This window comes from Sarcophilus harrisii, chromosome 3 (genome assembly GCF_902635505.1).
Source record: "Sarcophilus harrisii chromosome 3, mSarHar1.11, whole genome shotgun sequence".
Taxonomy (NCBI): Eukaryota; Metazoa; Chordata; class Mammalia; order Dasyuromorphia; family Dasyuridae; genus Sarcophilus; species Sarcophilus harrisii.
In genome coordinates this window covers 595,050,778-595,068,845 of record NC_045428.1, presented here as the reverse complement: position 1 = coordinate 595,068,845, position 18,068 = coordinate 595,050,778, and the positions used below count along the sequence as shown (strand labels likewise).

Genomic DNA, 18,068 nt, shown 5'->3' with positions numbered 1-18,068 from the left:
GCGGATAGCTGGGAGGAAAGACACTCACACTCGGGGAGGCATGGACACATCCCTAGAGATAACCCAGAGGGAGTGCAACCCTCATTTCCAGTTGTTTCCCTGGGAAAGGATTCTTCCCCCTTCTCCCTGTCAGTCTTTCTTCGACCACCTCCAGGTGGAGACGCCGGCCGCCCACCCCCGGTCTCCTCTCCTTTCCTCCCACAATCCCCCTTTGCTTGAATTTCTGCCCCCCCCCCCAGACAACCTGGACCCAGCCCCCATCCACCCACCAAGGGGTCTGCATGGAGCAGGGAGAAGTGACCGGGAGTGGAGAGAGCTCTTATTGGGGGGCAGGCGAATACACCGCCAACTCCCCCAGGGAAGCGACTGAAAAAGTCAGACAGACGTGCACACTCAACATCACCCCACTCCCCTGGGGGGGAAGAACTGGGGAAAGAGGTGGGGGAGGAGGAAAGGATGAGTCTAAAACTAGAAAAGAGAAGGTCAAAGGGGTGGGGGGAGAAGAAAGAGAACATGGAGGGAAAGAGAAGAAAAAGGGAGAGGAGGAAGGAAGAGGGATGGAAGGAGGAAGAGAAACAGGAGGAAGAGAGAAAGAGAACATGGAGGAAGAGAAGGAAGAGGAGGAGGAGGGAGAGAAAAAAGAGGAGAGATGGAAAGGGGGGGGGAGAGAGACAGAGACACAACAAAAGAGGGGGGTGGAGAAAGAAAGAGAAAGGAGGGGGAGAGAAGAAGGGGAGGAGGAGGAAGAGAAGGAGGGAAAAGAGAAAAAGAAGAGAGATGGGAAAGGGGAGGAGAGACACAGAACACACACAAAATGGGGGGGAGGAAAAGAGAAAAGGAGGGAGAGAAGGAAGGAGAGGGGAGAGGAAAAAGGGAGGAAAAAAAGAAAAAGAGAGAGAGATGGGAAAGGAGGGAGAAAAAAACAAAAGAGATGGGGGGGGGGGAGAGAAAGAAAGAGAACATGGAGGGAGAGAGAAGAAGGGAGAGGAGGAGGGAGAGAGGGGGGGAAGGAAGAGGGATGGAAGGAGGAAGAGAAACAGGGAAGAAGAAAAGAAACAGGAGGAAAAAAGGAAGAGGAGGAGGAGGAGAGAGAAAAGAGAGAAAATGGAAAAAGGGGGGGGAGAAAACACAGGACACACCAAAGAAAATGGGGGGGGAGAAAGAAAGAGAACAGGAGGGGAAAAAAGAGGGAGAGGAGGAGGGAGAGGGGGGGAAGGAAGAGGGATGGAAGGAGGAAGAGAAACAGGGGGAAGAGAGAAAGAGAACATGAAGGGAGAGAGAAGAAGGGAGAGGAGGAGGGAGAGAGGGGGGGAAGGAAGAGGGATGGAAGGAGGAAGAGAAACAGGGGGAAGAGAGAAAGAGAACATGGAGGAAGAGAAGGAAGAGGAGGAGGAGGGAGAGAGAGAAAAAGAGAGAGATGGGAAAGGGAGGGGGAGAGAGAGACACAGAGACACACACAGAGAGAGAGGGGGGGGGGAGAGAAAGAAAGAGAACATGGGGGAGGAAGAAGGGGAGGGAGGGGAGGGGGAAGGAAAGGGATGGAAAGGAAGGAAACAGGGGAAAGGAAAGGAAAGGAGGGGAAGGAAGAGGAGGAGGGGGAGAGGAAAAAGAGAGATGGGGGAGGGGGAGAGAACAAGGACACAACACAGAGAGATGGGGGGAGGAAAGAAAGAAAACATGGGGAAGAAGAAGGAGAGGAGGAGGGGAAAAAAAAAAAGGAAAAAAAAGAGATGGAAAAAGGGGGAGAAGGGACAAAAACAAAAGAGGGAGAATTGGGGGGGGTGAGAGAAAAAAAGGAGGGAGAGAGGAGAAGGAAGAGAAGGAGGAGGGAGAGAGGGGGGAAGGGAGAAGCATGGAGAGAGGGAGAGAGACAGAGACAGAAGGGGAAGAGAGAAACAGAACATGAAGGGAGAGAGAAGGAAGAGGAGGAGGAGGAAGAGACAAGGGGGAAGGAAAAGAAATGGAGGGAGGGAGAGAGAGAGACAGAAAGAGCCAGAAACAGAAAGAGATACACGGAGAGAGTTAGAGATATGGGGGGAGAGAAAGAGAACATGGAGGAAGAGAGAAGGAAGAGGAGGAGGAGGAAGAGAGAGGGAGGGAAGAGACAGAGACAAAGAAAGAGAGAAGGGGGGGAGAGAAAAGACAAAAGAAACACAGAAAAGAAGACAATGGAGACAGAGATGGAGACAGAAGAATGGGGGGGGAGAAAAGAGGGAAGAAAGAAGAGGAGAGAAGAAGGGGAGGAGGAAGGAGGGGGGAAAAGAGGGAGAGGGGGGGGAAGGGAAAAAGAGAAGGAAAGAAAAGGGTGGGGAAAAAGACATAAGGGGGGCATGGGCCGACCTCCCTTGGGGAAATCAGACTTGGGGGAGAAAAGAAGAGGGGAGGGGGGAAGGGAAGAAAAGGGGATGAGGGAGCAAAGAATAAGGGTCTGGGAGGACAGAAAGAGCAGGGGGGTCCTTAAAAGAGAGGCCCAAGGGAAAATGCAAAAAGGAGGCCCCGAGAACCGAAGACGGGGGTCCCCAAGGCAAACCAGAATTATTCCCTTGAATGAGGGGGGGCAACAGAAATTGTCTTTGGGGAAATGTCGAAGCAAATGGAGCAAGGGATCCTATGGGAAGAAGAGGAAAACCAAGGAGAAGAATGCCAAGGGGGAGTGAGGCATCGGGTTAAGGGTCCAAGGATTTTGGGATCTTTTGGAAACCCGGCCTGAACCCTGTTACCCACTTTGATAATTTTGACCTTCTTCATTTCTCCCCTGTAAAAAGGGAGGTTGGGTTTGCCAAACCCAGTTAAATCTGCCACCTTTGGCATTTTGATTTTGCCATTTTTCGGGCCAGAGCCCCCCCTTTCCCAGGAGAAGGGATAAACTAACAAGGAATTTCTGGAGGAGAATAGACAAATGGACAGTGGGAGATTGTATGAACATAGATCTAGAGCTACAAGGAATCTTTGAGATCCTCATTTTATAGATAGGGAAACTGAGGCAGCAGGCTACTGAAGGACCCTAAGTTACACATGGAGTAAGTGCCTGAGCTGGGACTCAGCATTTCCTCACTGTAAGACAGGGAAGTGACCTTGGGTTTGAGGGTACAGGCAGGTCAACATTGAGAAGCAATAGTAGGTTGGGACGAGTGTGTGGCCGGGCTATTGGGGCATAGTGGTTAATGAAGCTGAGAAGACCTGGGATTGTTGGGGGTCAGGGGTCATGGGCAGCCAGGGCCCGGGTCCCAGAGAGGTGTGAAGGGGGCAGACAATGTGCTATGAGATTAAGGGGTCTGGGAGTGGGGGCCAAAAAGACTTGAGGAGGGGAACTGAGCTGAGTTAGATGTCAAGGTCCAGTGGATAATCAGAGCAGGCAGAAATCGGGACTGCAATCATTGGTGCAAAAAAATGTTTTAAATAAGAGGGTCTAGAGGCTCTTGGGGATGAAGGTCATCTAAGGAAGGAACGGAGACCTAAAGATGCTGTGGCTTGCCCAGAGCCACATAATTCTGGTTTAGAGTCCTGGTCTTTAGAGATAAAACTATCATGGAGCAGAAGGTGGGGGTGGGAGTGGTAGGGGTGGGGGCCACTGGAAGTGGGTCTGGGAGAGAGATTGAGGCGGGCGGGGGTCAGTCCCAAATGGAGGCCGGTGGGAACAGCAGAGGCCATGGACAATGGGTGCCTGAGAGGGCCGTGAAATATGAGGCAGGGGAAGGTACAGATATGGAGGAGGAGCATTATGGGCAACGGAGCCAGGTTGAGCTGTGGGCACAAGAGGACGGGAAGGACGGGGACAATGGGCAAGAGAGGCTGGTGGGTGGAGTCTGAGACAGAGGTGTGGGAGCCTAGAGAGGATGGGGCCAGATGTGGAGGTCACTAGCAGAATGCAGGGGAGAGCATGGGCACTGGGGGCAGAAGCTGGGCGGGGAGCTGGACGAACATCTAGGCTGCATCCGGGAGGATGCTGGGGAGGACACTGGGTGCCGATCCTGGGATGGGACTGATGTCCCAGGGACAGGAGCAGCGGCACGTTGGAGCTGCTGGGGGCCCATGTAACCCTCTGAACTCTCCCTCCGGAGGAATCCCTATTTCAGAGGTCAAGAGCTCTGAACAATAGGGTTCGGGTCAGGAGCTGAGTCATGTGTCCAGGAGGGAGTGCGATGGGGGCAGGGGGACTAGAGTGAGGACTGACTGGGGGCAGAGAAGTGGGGCTGAGTCCCGGAGGTTCTTCTTACTGAGGGAACAGGATGACCTGAGGTTGGAGTGAGGAGGGGCAAGTCTAAGCTCTAGCAAGAGCACCCGAGTCATTTGATCCCGACTGGGAGGAAAGATCCAGGGGCTGGGGGTGGGAAGGGGCTGAAGTCTGACCAAGGGGTAGAAGGAGGGACAGGACTGAGGGGGCCTTGGACTTGAGGCAGTGGAAAGCCGAGCTGAGAGCACAGCCAGAAGCCCTGTGGGAGGATTGGGGCAGCTGGGGATGCTGGAAGGAGTAGGAAAAGGGCCATAGGGGGTGAAACCAGCCAGGCTGGGTGTTGGAGGGATGGCTGTGGTCGGAGGAGGAGAGTGAGTGGTGACAATGGGGGGACTTGCTGGTGAGGCTGGGGGAGTGGGTAAGGAAGCTGGGGGGGAGCGGGTTAGTTTGGGGGGGGTGGGCCTGCAAGGCTGATGGGGGCTGTGAGTGAGGGGGGACTGAGAGTGAGTGACTGGGGGAGGGTTCATGGGGGTGACTGGGGGAGATGAGGGGGAGAGCCAGGCCTAGATGAGTTGAGCCACCTATCCAGAGAGAATATGTCAGAAAGGAAGTTGGAAGGGGCAGAGGGAGGGGCTGTTGGATGAAGGGGCAATAACAGAGGTGGGGGGGGCTGTGGGTAACAGGGCCAGGCTCTGGCACTTAAATATGTCTAAGAAGGATGGGAGATAGTAGGAAGGGGATGAGGGAGAACTGACAGACGCAGGGGCAGGGACAGGGACAGATTCTTGGGTGGGGAAGGCTGGGTCAGCTGGACTTTTGTTGGGCAAGATGAGGGGGCAATGTAGGGAGGGGGCAAGGACTGTAGGCAGTAGGTCTGGGAGTGATAGCTGGGCTATATGGCTGGGAAGAGTGGATATGTATGGGGGGGGGCAGTAGGTGCCATGTCTGGGGGAAGGGTTGATGAGGGAGGGACAAAAGGGGGAGGTGAGAGACGAGTTGCGGGACCAAGCTAGGCCCACTGGCTTCCCTGTTGTGATTGGGAAGTTGGGGAGGGAGAGAGGTGGGCTAGGCTTGGAGAGCCCCAGGCAGTGTAGACAGCCAGGGAAGCTGGCCCTGGGGCCCAGGACTGGGACAGTATTTGTCCGGGGGGAGGGGGAGGGAGAACCGAGAAGCCCGGAGACGGACTGGGAGGGAGGGAGTCTGACGGCTCCGAACCTGCAGTGAAGTTGCTGTGGGGCAGAGACTGCGAGCAACAGGCCCAGGGCCCAGAGGTGGTGGAGGAGCCGGCCCCAGGAAGGGGCTGCCCTAGCGCCGGTTGTGTGTATGTGTTTGTGGGGCAGGGGCAGCAGCCAGGAAAGTCAGCCTGGACCTGAGGGGGAGGTGGGAGCCCCGGGCCAGGGTGGAGGAAGGCTGCCCTGGCGGGACCAGAGAGGGGAGGGTTCTGGGACATGGAGGGGCCTAAGGAGGCCGGGACTGAGCTGGTGCCATGGGCCACGGGGTCGGGGGCTGGAAGGGGCCCCTGGGAGGGACCCCAAGGGAAGGGGGGGCCCAGGGGTTTGGGACGGGGGTCCTGAGGGACTTGAGGGGCGGGGGCGGGCGGGCGGGGGGTGGGGGGGAGCACGGCCTGGGGGGCGGGGGCGGTCGGGGCCGGAGGGGGGGCAGGGGCCTGGGGAAAGGGGGCAAGGGGGGCCAGGTTAAAAGGGCGGGCCGGGGGAGGCGGGGAGGGCGGGGGCAAGGGGGGTGTTTGCGGAGCTGTCGGCTCTGGTGGAATTATGAAAAATAGCAGGCATCGGAGCCGGCCTTCAGCTTCGATTAAGGGAGATGGGACATGACAGGTGCGATCAATACGCAGCCGTTCTATAAAGTGTCAAGTAATGAATCAATTTCGACTAAATTTTCCATTTTTCAGAGGCCGTTCTCCGAGAGAAGAATATCCTCTTTTGTAAAGATATTATTATCGATTTCGGCGGCAATTTGACATCAGGGGTAGTTAATTCCACTCAGAATAAAATTGAAAACACTTGAGAGAGAAAAGAGAGAGGCGAAGAGTGAGACAGAGGGAGAGAGAGAGGGAGGGAAGGAGGGGCAGGGGAGGGAGAGGGGGAGAGGGAAGGAGAGATGGAAGAGCAAGACCGAGGAGGAAGAGAGGGAAAGAGGGAGACAGAGAAAATAAGAGGGGGGAAGAAAAGAGAAAGGGAATAGACAGGAAGAAGGAGAGGAAAAGAGAGGCAAGAGCCACAGAGAAATGGAGGGGAAAGGAAGAGAGGAAAACAGAAGGAAAGGGGGGAAAGAGAGGGAAGGAGGGATGGAGTCTTGGAGGAGAAATACAGAGCTCAAAGACCTCATCAGAGGAGGAAGAGGCAGAGTGAGACATGTAGAGGAAAGAGCAAAGGAGAGAAGTGAGAAGAGGGAAGGGGAAAAAAAGAGAAAAAAGTAAGGAAACAGAAAGGGAAGAGAAAAAGCAAGAGAAGGAAGTAGAGAGAGGGAGAGGGAAGAACAGAAGAAGAAAGGAAAAAGAAAAGTGAAGAGTAGAATAGGGAGTAAGCTGGAGAAAGGAAAATGAGAGAGACAGAAGGAAGTTGCAAGAAAGAGGGAGAGAGAGAAGGAAGAGAGAAAGACAGAGAGAAGGGAAGAGAAGGAGAAGGAAGGAGAGGGGGAGTGAGGAAAAGAGGGAGAAAGACAAAGACAAAGATAGAAGGAGAATGATGGAAGATGAGAGAGGGGAAAAAAGGAGAGAAGGTGGGGAAGAGGATAAAAATGGAAAGAGAAAGAAGAAAGGAAACAGAGGGATGGCAGAAGAGGAGACATAAAAGAAAGAAAGGTGAAAGGGAAAGGTGGAAAGAAAAAGAATGAGATACAGAGAAAAGGAGAGAGGAGAATAAAGGAATAGGGATGGTAAAGAAGAAAAAAACATAAGGAGATAGAGAAAAGAGGAAAGAATGGGAAAGAGAGAAGAGAAATACAAATAAAAAAGAATGAAAGTTAGAGATAAGTGGAAAGACAAGGGAAGAGGGGATGAGGAAAAGAGAAGGAGAGATTAAAGAGAAGCAGAAAAAATGAGAAAGAGATAAAGAGGGGAGGAGGAGAGGGAAAGAGAGCAAATAGTGTAGAGAGCTGACAACAGAAACAAGACTTAAATCAATCCGTGAGAGGAAAGAGAGAGAAAAGAGAGCTAGAAAGGGAGGGAGAAGGAAGGAAAGGAGAAAATAGTCTGTAGAGAAGGAAAAGGGGACAAGAAAGGAGCAAATAGTGAAGGGAAGGAGAAAAGAGGGCAAGAAAGGAGAGGATGAACAAGAAAAATACAGAGTGAGAGGTGAAAAGGTAGAGGAAGGGAGGGAAGGAGGGAGGGGAAGAGGGAGGGAGAGAAAGAAGAAGAAAGAAGGAAAGGAAAGAGGGAAGAGAGGGAGGAAGGGAGAAAAGGAAGAAGAAGGAGACCAGAATGAGGAAGGAGAAGGATTCTCTGTAACTGTCTTCATGTCTCTATGAAGACAGTTACAGAGGATCCCAGCAGGACTGAGAGATGGAGAGAAGAGAGCAGGAGGACCAGAGAGGGAGTGATTGAATATTTTCTGCTCTTGGCGAGAGAGACAGAGACAGAACAGGAGCTGGGGGCGGGGAGGGAGAAAGGTGGAGACAGAGACACACAGAGACATGGAGAAAAGAGGAAACAGCAATAGCTGAGATGGCGCTAGTGAGAAAAGATGCCAGAGACAGATGGAAAAGAGCCAGAGGTATCAGAGGCAAAAGAGGAATACAGAGAAAGAACAAGAGATAGAGATGAAACAACAGACCGGGGGGGGGGCAGTGCCAGCTGCTCCCTTAAGTCACAAATCCCCTCTCCCCGCCCCAGAGCCCCTGACTGTGGACTGGAAACCAAGGGTCTGTGTCAGTGGACCTGGTCTGTGTGTGAGCTTGTGCTTGTGGCTTCCTCAGTGTGCTCGCAGGGATCCATTTCTCTGGGTTTTTCAGTGTGAAGGGCCGTGTGTGTGTGTGTGTGTGTGTGTGTGTGTGTGTGTTGCTTTGGGGATGGGTAGCTGTAGGGCTGTTGTGTCCATGTTTGTGGAGGAGAGAGAGGGAGTTTGAATTTGGGGATTGTTGAAGTTGTGAGTCCTGGTATGTGAACATGCCAGAATTCAAATGTCCTAGTGTATGTCTGTGGGTGTGTATGCGTGTGTGTGTGTGAGTGAGTGTGTGAGTGAGTGTGTGTATCTGAGTGTGTGTGAGTATGAGTGTGTGTGAGTGTGCCCCATCAGTAGTTCACGGCAGGAAGGGAGGACTTTCTCAGCGCCTGTCGGTGCCTCCGTGTGCATGTGAGGCTTGCTGGGTCTCGGTGTGAATGGCCGACCGTGTCTCAGGCCAGGGCACCAGTGCCCGTTTGGGCCTGTCCTTGGGCCGTCTGTGCCTCTGGAGGCACCAAGCTGCCCGTGTGCCCGCCTGTGTGCGTGTGAGTGTGTCCGGGCGTGCGTGTGCCCTGGGGATCCTCCGTTAGCACTTGGTCTGGGTTTGTGTGTGTGTGCACAGGGCCCCGAGGCCCAGCCCACCCTGGGAGGGGGCTGCTTAGCGCCTGTCAGGTCCTCGAGCTGAAATCTCCATTTATCCCAGAGCAGGTCACAGCCCAGGCCCTTGGGAGCCAGGAGAGTGAAAGGGAGGGAGGGGGAAGGAATCGGTGGCAGAGACAGCCTGGGAAGGAGGGGAGCGTGGAGGCCTCGGTGCCGGGAGATCCGCCCGCAGGATGGGGGCCGAGTGGCCGGGTCCCCAGGGGACCAGGGCCGGGGGAGCAAGGGGCTTGGGTTCCTATGGGAAAGGGGGAGCAGGAAGCCTGAGTCCTTGAGAGGGCATGAGCTGCAGAATTAGGACGCCTCGGTCCCTGAGGGACGGGGATGGAGGGACACGGGAGCCCTGTGGGAACTGGCTTTGGAGGAGGAGGATCCCGAGTCAAGAGGGAGCAGGGCTGGGAGCGGGGACTCCTGGGTCCCCAAGACGTCTGGGGCAAAGACGGGGAGGTTAGGGTCCCTGAATTCCTCAGACCGCGAGGGCTGGGGGGGACACTGGGGACTGGGGCAAAGGGGACTCCGCCCAGAGCCGGAACTGGGAGCCGGGACTCCTGGGTCCCTGGGAGCAGAGGCGGGCAGGGGGGGGGGGCACCGGGCCCCGAGGGGAGGAGCCCCAGGCCCCAAAACTGGCGGGAAAGGGGCTGGGGGGAAAACCCCAAGGGGCCGGAAAGGGTCGGGGGGGGGGACGGGGGAGGGGAAGGCAGGGAGGACCCACGGGGGCGCCCGGCGGGGGAGGAGGGAGGGGGGGTTGTGGGGGGGGCAGCTCCGGAGGGGGTGGGGGTCGGTGAGTGATGGAGAAGGGAGACACTGACGGGGGGGCGGGGGGGGGGGCAGAGACAGACGGGAGAGGCGGGAGGCGCGCAGGGCCTCGGGCAGAAGAGGCCGGAGCTGTCCGGAGGCCGAGCGGGGCCCGAGTCTCGGCCCTCGGCCGCCGGGGCTTCTGGGGGTCCGGCCCTGCCCCTCCCCCGGCTCCTGCCCAGCCCCAGCCCGAGCCCCGCCCGGCCCCGCCGGTGGTTGCGGAGGCGACAGGGTGAGTGATGAGCCGCATTACGCAGTTAATCCGCCTGATTGAATGTTTTGCTTTCGCCCAAATTGAAACATTAAACAACAGAGGACGAGAAGGGGCGGCCGCAAATCACTCATGAAAGATTCATCTTCTCCTGCCGGCCCGGGGGGGCGGAGCGGCCCCCAGCACTCCCTCTCCCCCGGAAAGGGGGTCCTCTCCCCTCTCGGCCAGCCCCGCGCGGCCCTCCTCCCGCGAGCCCCCGGCCCAGACTGACCTCGCACCCCTTAGTCTGCCCCACCCTCAGCATCCCCCTCCCCCTCCTTTCTCCCCCAGTTTTCCCCTTCTGTCCCCTTAAAACGGGGCCCCCTTTTCCCTGGGGCCAACTTTAGAGCCCACCCTTATTGTTTCCTCCCTTCCGGGGTCCCTCACCCCTCCACCTGGGCCCCAGTCCCCAATCCCTCGGCCAAATCAAGCCCCCCTCCCCATCCCCTCACCCCCCCACCTCCCCCCCTTTTGCTCATTCCCTTCCTCCCCACCGGGATTTCCCCATCCCCCTTCTTACCCTCTCCCCCTGCTTTCCTGCTCCCTCCTCGGCCCTGCAACAGCCCTAAGCAGGTCCGGGGCCTTCTCCTCCGGAATCTGCAGCTTTCCTGCTCCAGCTGGGACAGTTCCTTCCCCAGTCTAACCTAATCCCTGCGGTCATTTGGGCCAGAGCTTCCGCCTTTCTGTCTCTCAGCGGGAACAAAGAAGGGAAATCATCCGGTCCCGGACCTTCGGCCCGGAGGCTTTGCTCGGGATGATCCTGAGCCACACGGAGACTCTCCCAGTCCCTTCTTCACCCCGACCTGCGGCCCTCCCAATGCTTTGTGACCTTGGGCAAGGTTCCCTTCCTTCTGGGAACAGTTTGAAGGCCAAAGTTTCTTGTCTTGAGCCTGTGATCCAAGAGCAGAGACCCCTTTTAATCTTCCTCTGGGGAGCCAGACCTGGCTCCCTCCCTCCCCGCGGCAGCCGGATCTAGCTCTGAGGCGATGGGGTGCAGCACAAGGAGCCCCAAGTTTGGAATCAGAGAGGGAGGGTTCAAGTCTCACTGTGATGTTTCCCTCCCGGGTGACCCGAGGCAAGTCATTGGGAGCCTCAGTTTCCTCATCTGCAAATTGAAGGGAGTGGGTTGGCCGGCATTGAAGGGAACTTCTAGCTCTGGGTCCTGTAATCCCTGGGGGATCCCTGGAGATCAGGCCAGGTGACAGGAGTGCTCGAGCAAGGGAGAAATCAGGGCAGAGACACAAGGGGATGGAGTCCTGGGAGAGTCCCCAAGGAGGGGGTAAGGAGGAGGAGAGGTTTTAAGGGTTTGGATCCAATTTGTTGACCGTGTTTGTTTTTGGCCGTTTCTTGTGGGGGAAAATTTTTTTTTTTCCGTTTAAAATTTTGGTTGGGTGTGTGTGGTGTGTGTTGGGTTTGGGGGCGGGGAAGGGGGGGGGGGGGCAGGAGGAGGTGGGGGGGGGTAAAGGTGGGGGAGGAAAAGCGGGTGGGTGGGGGGCGGGGCTGGGGGGAAGGAGGGGGAAGGGATTTTGGGGGCTGTCGGTGGATTTGAGGGGCCCGTAAAAGGGGACAGGCCTGCCCTCCGTTTTTTCCCCGGTTGCCCTCCCCCTTCCCATGCTAAACCCCCTGGCCCCCCAAAGTTTAAAAGGTGGGGCCGTTTTTGACGGTTCCCCCCAACAGCCCAGGGGGTGTTTTGCCCCACCCGGGGTTACGGAAAGCAAACCCCCTTGTTTTGTTTTGAATTTTAAAATGGGGCGGGATCCCATTGGGGGCGAAATTTGGAGGTTTTCCCTTTTTGGGGGGGATTAAAGGTTTGAGGCCATGGGCCCCACTTCCCAACCCTACATGGCGACTTTTGGGCGGGGGCCCGGGTTAAACGGACCCGGAAAGTTGCCCCGAAAAAATTTTTCGTGGGGAAATTGCAGGGCGAAATTTTTGTTTTTTCCCCTTTTTCAACCTTGGGGGCGGGAGTGGGAAAGGTAGAGGCGGAAAATATTTTGTTGGGTTTTTTGCTTTAAAATTTTCCCTTTGGGGTGAACCCCCAAATGGAAAACCCTAAAGAACCCTTTTTGGAGGCGGGCCAGAGAATTTGGTTTGTTTGTTGTTGTTTTTTTCTTTCTGGGGCGGGCGGCCCAAACCCCCAAAGGGAAACATTTGGAATTTTTACGGAAAATGGGTTTTGGGGGGTTGGTTTTTTGGGCCCTTTTTGCTTTTTCCCGTTTTTTGGGGTTTTTGCCCGGGCTTTACCATTTTGTTTCAGGACATTTGGGAATTTTCCTGAAGGGGGACCAAACGGGGATTTAAAGTTGGTAAGAAAATTTCTGGGCCTGGTATTGGGGGGATTTGTTAAGCTTTTTAAATTTGGTGGCGGGAAATTTTTGGGAAAGTTAAATGAAGTTTAAAGAAAAGTGGGATTTTTCTGGGTTGTAATTGAATTTAAGGGTGATGGGGAAGGTTTTTAAGGGTTTTGGGATTTTAAATTTGGAAAGGGAGAGGGGGAAGGGGGAGGAAGAAAAGGGAGGGACGGACAGGGGGAACAGAGAGAAACAGAAAGTGAGAAAAGAAGAGGGAGAGAGAGAGAGAGAGAGAGAGAGAGAGAGAGAGAGAAGAAGGAAGAAGAGACAGAGAAAAAGAAAGATAGAGAAAAAAGAAAGAAGAGAAAAGAAGAGGGAGAGAGAGAGAGAGAGAGAGGAAGAGAAAGAGAGAAGAGAGAAAGAGAAAGAAGAGAAAGAAAAGAGAGAAGAGAGAAAAGAAAAAAAAGAAGAGAGAGAGAGAGAGAGAGAGAGAGAGAGAGAGAGAGAGTAGAAGGATGCTCTCACATGTTTGGAGAACCAGGACAGGAGAGAGAGACAGAGACAGAGGGGAGGGGGGAGAGAGAAAGAGACAGAGACACAGAGAGAGACAGAGGGGGAGGAGAAAGCAAGAGAAAGAGAGGAGAGAAAAGAGAGAGAGATTACAGATGCTCTCCCCTGCTTAGAGAATTAGGGTAGAAGGAGGTGGTGAGAGCCCCCCCTTACACACAGTGTCCATCACTGTCTCTCCCTGCCGGGTCCCTCTCCCAGCCTCTCTCTGCCCCGGGGGGCTCATCTCTCCCAGTCTCTGTGTCTCTGTCTGCCTGATTCCCGGCCTTCCTCTCCATCTCCATCTCCGTCTCTGGGGGAAGATGGATCCCCAGCCCCTCGGATGACAATGCCGTCTGCGCAAACTTTAATTAACACTTTGAGTTAATTAGTTCGAGATCATTTAGGAATAAAATGTTTTTATTAGGGAGGCGGCGGGGCCTTGATGGATGGCGCCGATGCGCTCTTCCGCCCGCGGGGACAGGCGGTAAACAGGAATCAATCAGGAAGGCCTCCTCACTCTACCCCCCCCCCCCCGCCCCCCCCCCCCCCCCCCCCCCCCCCCCCCGCCCCGCACCCACCACGCAGTCCCTCCCCCTCCCTTCCAGGTCCCCCGGCTCTCGCCCTAACGTCCGAGGGGGTCCCTGCCAAAGCGCCCGGGGGGAAACGGCGAGTCCCGCGTTTGCAGCCCGAGGCCTGGGGTTTGAATCCTGCTTTGCCATTTACTGTGTGAGCCTGGGCAAGTTTCCTCCTCTGTAAAATGGGGCCGTCCTTTATGACCCTGAGTCCCACCGATCCCTGGAAATGGGCTCCCCCTCAGGGACAGGAGCTTCCCTCCCTCGCTTCCCTCCCGATTTCCCGGGGTATTTTGTGGCTGTCCAGCCTCAGGATCCTTCCTCACTCCCTCCTCAGCCCCTCCTCCAGGATCCCTCCTCCAGGATCCCTCCTCCAGGATCCCTCCTCCAGGATCCCTCCTCCAGGATCTCTCCTCAGTCCCTCCTCCAGGATCCCTCCTCCAGGATCCCTCCTCAGCCCCTCCTCCAAGACCCGGATTCTCCTCAGGGAGGGCCCAGCTTCTCCCTGCGGGCTCCAGGACCCGGTTACTCTCTCTCCGACGCCCCTGACACCCCGCCTGCCGCGCCGGGCCGAGCACGGGCAGGGGAGAAGCGGGAGGCCTCGGCCCGAGGCCCGTTTGCGCTGCTGAGCCCCTGGGAGAGCTTGGCCAGGGTTCCCTTCCCCGAGCCTCGCTTGCTCCATCTGCGGAACAGCGGAGGGGCCGTTGGCTTCCCCCCTAGCGGAGCCCGTTGGTGCCCGCCCCCACCCCGAGGGCAGGAGCCGGGGAGCAGCCTGGCCCTTCCAGCTCCTTCTCTGATCCCAAAAACTCTCCGGGGCCTGCAGGCCTCTGGGGCTGGATCTTCGGGAGGTTTTTCCTCCGAGGGCGCCAGCCTGCCCCTTTTTGGGTCTGGGGCCCCTGAACGGGTTCCCTGTTCGCTTTTGCCTTGGCCCGAGGTTGTCCCTCCCGGCGGGGATGACTTCATGGGGGCGGGGGCAGGGCCTGGGCTAAGGCCGGGTGGGGGGGGGGGGCGGCCGGGGCCATAAATCTTCACTTGGGGGGGGCCATTAGGCGCTAATGGGAAGATGGAAAAGGGGCCTTTGCGCGGGTGCTCATTTGTCCTGCTTTTCCACCCTTGGGGCTGCCCTGCCTTCCCCCTCCCTCCCTCCCCCTCATTTGGGCGACCCCATTTGCCTTAATCCCCCGGGCCTTTCGGCTGCAGAAACGGGGGGAGGATGGAAAAGGAACCGGGGTGGGGGGCACAGAATCTTGGGAGGGGCAGAGAAGGAGGGTGGAGGTGTGTGGGTGTGGGAGGTGGAGGTGTGACTGTGGATGTGGAGGGGAAGTTGGGGGGGGCCAAGGTCGAGACAGAATGTGTATGGGGGGGGCAGGGGCGACATGTTCGAGAACGTGAGAGGGGGAGACCAGCTGTGAGGCTAGAACTTGGGGGACGCGGGGAAAGGAGAGACTGGGGGGAAATGACTCTGGGGCGCATTGAGGACCCCAGAAAGGGGCAGAGGGGGAGGAACTTCGGGGAGGGAAGGTTAAAACCAGGGACGTAAACTTAGAGAACGTGGAAGGGCGGAGGAAGGAAGGAGGAAGGGGACACGAAGGGGATAGAAGTTGGGGGGCAGAATGTGGGGAGGAAGAGAACTCGGGGGAGGGAGAAAAGCGGGGTTGGGGAGGGGTGGGAAAAGGGCCTGGGAGGAAGGGGGGGGGGAAGCTGAGGTTGGGGTCCTAGGGAGCGGCGGCCGGGGGAGTCGGGCCGCCACTGCCCCCTTCTGGACCTGCCGCCCCGGGGTTTTCTCATTTCTTCGCCCATTTTTCTTCCTCTCCTGTCACTTCCACTCGGCTCACCCCCCCAGCCCCGCCTGACCAGACCGCCGCGCTTCCAGACCCCTCTCGCGGCTGCTCGCGGCCCTCGGGGACCGAGCACTGAGCCCCCGCCCCCGCCTCTCACAGAACCCCGCAAGTTCCGGGGGCTGAGGGTCGCGTGGCCCAGGGCCCTGATGCCTCCTCTGCTCCGACCCCTCCCCCTCTCCCCCCTCGCTCTGCCATCTTGCCTCCCCGACCTGCTCAGGGCCCCCTCCCCCCTGCCCTTCCTTCATGGAGCCCCCCTGCACCTCGCCCCCCCAAGATCTCGGGCGCCCTAAGCCCCAGTTCCCGCCCACCCCCTCAGGAGTCGGGCGGGCCCCGCGCTCTGCCCCTCAGGGCTCCAGGTGACACAAACGCGCGTCTCCCGCGCAGGGCCCGAGGTCTCCCGCGCAGGGCCCGAGGTCTCCCCGCGTCCCTCTCCCCGGGCCTCAGTTTCTCCCTTTAACGCGAGCTTGGGACACAGCCCTGGCCCGCCGGTCTCCAGGGACCATTGATGCCCTAACATTCTAAGGTTCTGCAAGCGCGTGATTCCACACCCGGAGCCGGGACCCGAGGAGGCCGGGGCGCTCGCCGGTCCCCGCGCGGATCCTGCCCCCCCAAAACCCCCTTGCGCCACCCTGCCCGGGCAGAGAACCAAATTCAAGCGCCCTCTAGTGGTGAGAGCGCGCGTGCGCGGCAAGGGGGAGGTGGGGGAGGGGCGAGGGAACCGGTGGGCTCGCACCCAGGCAGGCCCCCACAGGGCCCACCTGACCCGCTCCCCAGAGCGGACCGACCACGGCTGCCCCGCAGGCCCCCTCCCCCGGCCCGCAGCCTTGGCCGGCCTGGCTCCTCCAGCCGGTCCCCCTCGGTAACCTCCAGGTGGGGCCCTCCGCGAGGGGATCCAGGAGGGGCAGGGAAAAGCTTGTTCTGGAGCCGATCCGACCCCCCCCAATTTACTGGCTTGAAAACTGAGACCGGAACAGGGCGAGGCGATTTGTCCCAGATCCTGGGCAGGATTTGAACCCAGGCCCTCCGATGCCAGAGCCAGGGCCCGGGGCCCCAGACGGCGGGGACGAGGGCTGCCCCTCTTCTACTTCCTCCCAGTGTGGGCTAAGGAGCCCGACTTCCCTCTCCGTGGGCTTGTTCCTTCTTCTCCAAAATGGGGGGGGGGACTGGGCTTCCTTCCAGCTCTGGCCCCCCAGAGGTCATGAGTGGAAAGGAGAGGTGGGGAAGGCTGGTCACCAGCCCCAGAAGGAGGGGGAGGGGGTTGCAGGGCAGGAGCAAGGAGAGGGGGATGGGGAGCTTGGGACATAGACCGGGGGGCAGGAGCAAGGAGGGGGGATGGGGAGCTTGGGACACAGGAGGAGGGTCTGCAGCAAAGGGGGGCCTTGGGACACAGACCAGGGGGGCTGCAGCAAGGAGGGAGGGGATGGGGAGAAGGCAAAAATAAATTGGGGGAGACCTAGATTTGGGGGAGACCTGGGGTTTCCCACACACATGCCTACTGGGACCCTGAGCAAGTCACAATGTCTCCAGACCTGTTTCTCCCTCTATAAAATGGAAATAATTTGCATTTCCTGCCCCAGAGGGGTATGGGTCGGAAGTGCTTGAGGAACCTTAACCGATAGGAAGCTCTGTAGTTTTCCTGAGCCTGCCATGGCAGCTGAGCTAGGGAGGGGGTCTAATCGCTCCCTTCTCCCAGGATTCCAGGGGGGCCACCAGAGTCAGCGGCCCCCACCCTCTTCCCGGATGAGACCACTGGGCTCTGGGCGCATGGGGGGCACCGGAGAGGGGCTGCTGCCCAAGGTGGGGGGAGGGGGGAGCCGGGGAAGGGGGTGGGAGCAGGGGGTCTCAGCCCTCCTTCTCTATCTCCCTGGCCAGGCCACGGCTGACCGCAGCAATTTAAAGCCCTTGGAAAGCTTCCCTTGCATAGAGGCCTTCCCCAGTAGTCAGATTTTCCAAGACGAGTCCTTGAGGTCCTTCTTCCCGGACTTGGGCTCCAGCAGGACCCTGCACTCGGACCCCAGCCCAAAGCTCTGCCAGCTGGAGCTGTGCCCCCGCAGGACATGCCCCTCCCAGGAGATAATCGTGGGCAGGCAGCCCCTGTCCGTGGCTTCCCTGGGCTCGGAGGGCGACCTCCGGTCCCTGTCCGGTGTCCATCTCCAGCCCCCGAATAAGTGGAACCGAGCCCTGTTCGACTTGGACGACACAAACCTGTGTGAGTGGAGGGCACCGGGGCCAGGGATCAGGGAGGGGGCAGGCGGCGAGAGGGGCTGACCGGGGCTGCCCCCCAGGTGTTAATGGGGCCCTGTTCCCCTGCCTGCTGGCCTGCTACGTGGCCCACACCCAGGGCGAGTGCTGCTGTCTCCCCTACCTGCCCGGGGCCCTGGTGGCCATGAGGACGTCCCTCCGGACCAGCCAGGGCATTCAGGTCAGCTGGTGCCATCCCTGCCCTGCGGCCTCCCCGTCCTCCAGGCTTTGCCCCCCTCAGTCCCCAGGAGTTCTTTGCTTCTCATCCCCATCCCTCATAAGCCACAAGTCCCAAGGACCCGATGTGCAAACGTCCAACCTCCATTGGACTTCCATGGTCCTCCCTAGAAGGAGCATCTCTTGTCCCTGGAGACCTCCCCTCTACCGCTCTGTGTTCTATGAACCCATTGGTCCACGTCTCTCATCGCTCACGGGCCCCCCAGCTCCATGGCTGCCTGCACCTCTTGCCATTTGTGTTCTCAGGAGCCCCCCTCATCCTGGACAGCCCTGACCACCTATCCCTCCCTCTCTGCTTTCTATGTCTCCCCTGCATCCAACCCCAGGTCCTGTCCCCGCCTCCGTCTCCCATAGGCCTTTGCATCCTGTCGGGCCCCCCATTCTTCCCTTCTTGATTTCCATCCTTTCCCCACCCTCATCTTTTCTCTCCCCCAGGGATCTATAGCGGAGGACTGGCTGGTCATGTGCTGTTGTCCAGTCTGTGGTCTCTGCCAGATGGCACGGCAGCAGGATAACCCCAGTACATAAAATAAAGGCAGCCCCCCCCAAAGCCTCCAGGGCT

The 18,068-nt window shown here is 58.1% G+C and overlaps 1 protein-coding gene across 1 annotated transcript; it reads left to right on the top strand.

The window, feature by feature from the left end:
- Positions 1 to 8,510: 8,510 nt before the first annotated feature.
- Positions 8,511 to 18,053, top strand: LOC116422671. The gene is made up of 7 exons (XM_031961679.1): positions 8,511 to 8,618; positions 13,675 to 14,091; positions 15,031 to 15,153; positions 15,535 to 15,696; positions 16,901 to 17,237; positions 17,314 to 17,450; positions 17,942 to 18,053. Exons 1-7 carry the CDS (start codon positions 8,511 to 8,513, stop codon positions 18,032 to 18,034), a joined length of 1,377 nt encoding a protein of 458 aa, XP_031817539.1. The 3' UTR covers positions 18,035 to 18,053.
- The last annotated feature ends 15 nt before the right edge of the window (positions 18,054 to 18,068 follow it).